This window comes from Etheostoma spectabile, chromosome 1 (genome assembly GCF_008692095.1).
Source record: "Etheostoma spectabile isolate EspeVRDwgs_2016 chromosome 1, UIUC_Espe_1.0, whole genome shotgun sequence".
NCBI classification, from domain to species: Eukaryota; Metazoa; Chordata; class Actinopteri; order Perciformes; family Percidae; genus Etheostoma; species Etheostoma spectabile.
Window position 1 is genome coordinate 28,397,480 of NC_045733.1, and position 2,860 is coordinate 28,400,339.

At 41.5% G+C, this 2,860-nt stretch overlaps 1 protein-coding gene and 1 long non-coding RNA gene across 2 annotated transcripts in view; one reads left to right on the forward strand and one right to left on the reverse strand.

The window, feature by feature from the left end:
- Positions 1-2,860, reverse strand: part of LOC116691075 (uncharacterized) — a 27,045-nt gene that overhangs the window by 4,259 nt on the left and 19,926 nt on the right. The window lies entirely within an intron of this gene.
- LOC116691062 (N-acetyllactosaminide alpha-1,3-galactosyltransferase) overlaps positions 1-2,860 on the forward strand; it is a 4,594-nt gene that overhangs the window by 1,382 nt on the left and 352 nt on the right. Inside the window, exons 3-6 of the mRNA XM_032518387.1 lie at positions 450-527; positions 639-746; positions 1,245-1,382; positions 2,323-2,860. The exon at positions 2,323-2,860 is cut by the window's right edge and continues 352 nt beyond it. Of these exons, the coding sequence (XP_032374278.1) occupies positions 450-527; positions 639-746; positions 1,245-1,382; positions 2,323-2,860 (862 nt within the window). The remainder of the gene's footprint in view (positions 1-449; positions 528-638; positions 747-1,244; positions 1,383-2,322) is intronic.

The following is a 2,860-nucleotide window of genomic DNA, read 5'->3' on the forward strand; positions in this document are numbered from 1 at the left end:
GGGCCCACACAAAGAGGACTTTAGGGGTCCATTGACACTTTAATCCACCCATGTCTGTGGACTATCCAGAGTAGCTCGGTACATTGTTTCTGGACATGCAGAGTTTTTCCTATTTAAATTTTAAATACTCTGTATCTGTCTCTATAATACCAATAGGGATACTTTCTTCCCTGTTGTTGTTGTTTTTTTATAAATTGGTCAATTGCATGAGAAACTGCAGAATAGCCCTACTTAAAAACATGGAAGGTATCTAGGTATGGTTTTAGAGTGTTTTTAGTAACTGTGAATTTGCTCACACAACTTGATATCACTTTGTTCTTCGACCAACAACCACTTTAGTCTTTCTTCCACATTCTACTTGACCATATCTCTGCACACTCTGTATAACATCAAGCGCTGTATGTCATAAATAACCATATGTCAAGGAGTGTTGATTTGCATTGTTTCAGTGTGATCAAGGATAAAAGTGCTGGAATCGTCTGCTGTCATGTGTTGCTCATTGTCAGCTTCACTTCCTTATATTTACGGTGAGTAAACAAAGTCCTTGTATGGCGCATACAAGCCAATTTGATTTACTGGCCAGAGTCACTTCAATATGACTCTATTCTGGGCTCATGATGATAATTTTTCTATACTAGATATTTAGCGAGCTTCATCCCTGAGGACAACCTGCTGGAGACCAGTGAGGTGACCAGTGAAGGCAACATAAGACAGAGCATCAATTTAGATGACACACTTGACTATAGGTAAGAGCTTTGTAGGGCAGGACCAAAATATTTGACTATCCGGATTATTGTTCCTTGGGTAGGTATTCATTGCATCATGTCACATGTCATTTAGCTGTCGGATTTTCTCGAAACCTTGAAGGTACAAATTCCAGACAACAAGTGCCTGCCAGAGGGGAGAAGTTGATACAGGTTGTTTCCAGGGTGTGATGGGTCTTAAGTTTCATGATTCCTTACAGTGGATATAGCCAGAGGTAGCCAGACCGTCCTCTGCAGTGTTGTAGAGAAAAGGGCTGGTAAAGTGAGACTACACCTGCCCTTGTTTTCCCAGATAGCACTGTAAGGCGGTCCCCTCTGAGGAGTTGGAAGCCCAGCAGGTGTAGTGTACCTGGGATGGGCTTCAAAGCCAGGTTTCGGTGAAGCACGGGGCAGAAGATCTGGAAAGCAGCAGTTCAAAATCTGTAAATCTCCTCCTAATATGGCTGTTCAACATACATCTGTTTTGATCTTCCATTTCAGGGCCAGACACGGGGTTGAAACCCGCACATCTTGGAAAGCTCCTATCATCTGGGAGGGCATGTTTGACCCCGTTCTTTATGACCAAACACATATCCAATACCAGTCATCTGTGGCTCTCACCGTGTTCGCTGTGGGAAGGTTTGTTTCACTGACTGTGATAATATCAAAACTTTTTCACTAGCAGTTTCGTTCTGAATCTGGAAGCACTTTGCCAAAATATTTGGTGTTATGAACCCTTCTTCCAAAATCTGGGTGAAAATCAAGAAACCCTAAATCCCTGTGAACAAAACGTTTAGGTTGGTTACAGCTGAATTTCAAACTGTGGAGTGAGAGTAGAATAACCTTTAGGCTCAACCTAATAACACTGATTTTTCCTTAGATGTTAGAGGAGCCTTGCTTATATTTTACATTTAAATTCACTCATCCTTCAGTTGTGTTCACTTGGCTCCGGCCCAAATGTAATCCTTTTTTTTTCCTGTTTTCACATCAAAGTGGGCGAAGACAATAACTGTGTTTTGAAACCGTTCCCTATCACAGAAATCGTTCGCCATTTTGTTGTCGTATTTGATTTCTCTGTGGTTATCATTCACTATATAGTCCACTATAAAATACCCCGAATACACATCTCATTTGAGTGTGCGTACAATGTAATGTACACTTTACTCCTGTAAACCACAATGCAACCTGTATGTTTGTTTGTCTAGAAGAGAAGCAGCAGCCGCACCCGCAAAACCTGAAAAGATGGAGTTTCTTGCACTTTAGTTTCTAGCCTCACAAAAACCCAATATTTACAGCAAATGCCCAAAATCTCGTTTTGTCATTCTCTATATAGTTCACTTTTTTTAATAAACTCTATATAGTGAGTGAATGAGGGAACTATTTACGCGAAAACCACAATGCAAATGCACCATACATGATAGCAGAGCTGCAGTATTAGAGTAATGAGGAGGTTGGGCACTAACTACTGGCTCCAATGTTTAATCTGACTAAAAGGTCAGCAGACGTGAACACGTGTATAACATTTGTCAAATAAAAAGAAAATGGAATGAAAATGTTTTGTTCTATTTCTCTACCTAAGGTACCTGGATGCCTACCTGAAGACTTTCCTTATTTCTGCAGAACAACATTTCATGTTGGGATTAAAAGTGAGATATTACGTGTTCACGGATGAACCAGACAGGGTACCAAACCTGGAGCTTGGTCCTCAGCGAAGCCTGAAGGTTATCCAGGTGGAAAAGCACTCCAGGTGGCAGGACATCTCTATGATGCGCATGAAAACGATATCAGAAACCATAGAATCAGAGATTCGTCACCACTGCAATTACGTCTTCTGCTTAGATGTGGATCAGGAGTTTAAGGGAAGATTCGGCTCAGAGGCTCTGGGGGATTCTGTAGCTCAGATACACGCCTACTTTTACAAACTTCCAAAGGAAAGGTGGACCTATGACAAAAATCCCAATTCCAAAGCCTACATGGAATACGGAGATTACTACTACCATGCTGCTGTTTTTGGAGGCCTGTGGGAACATGTGAAGACTTTGGCAGATCACTGCTTTCTGGGCATCATGGAGGACAAACTAAATGATGTGGAGGCTCTGTGGCATGATGAGAGTCAT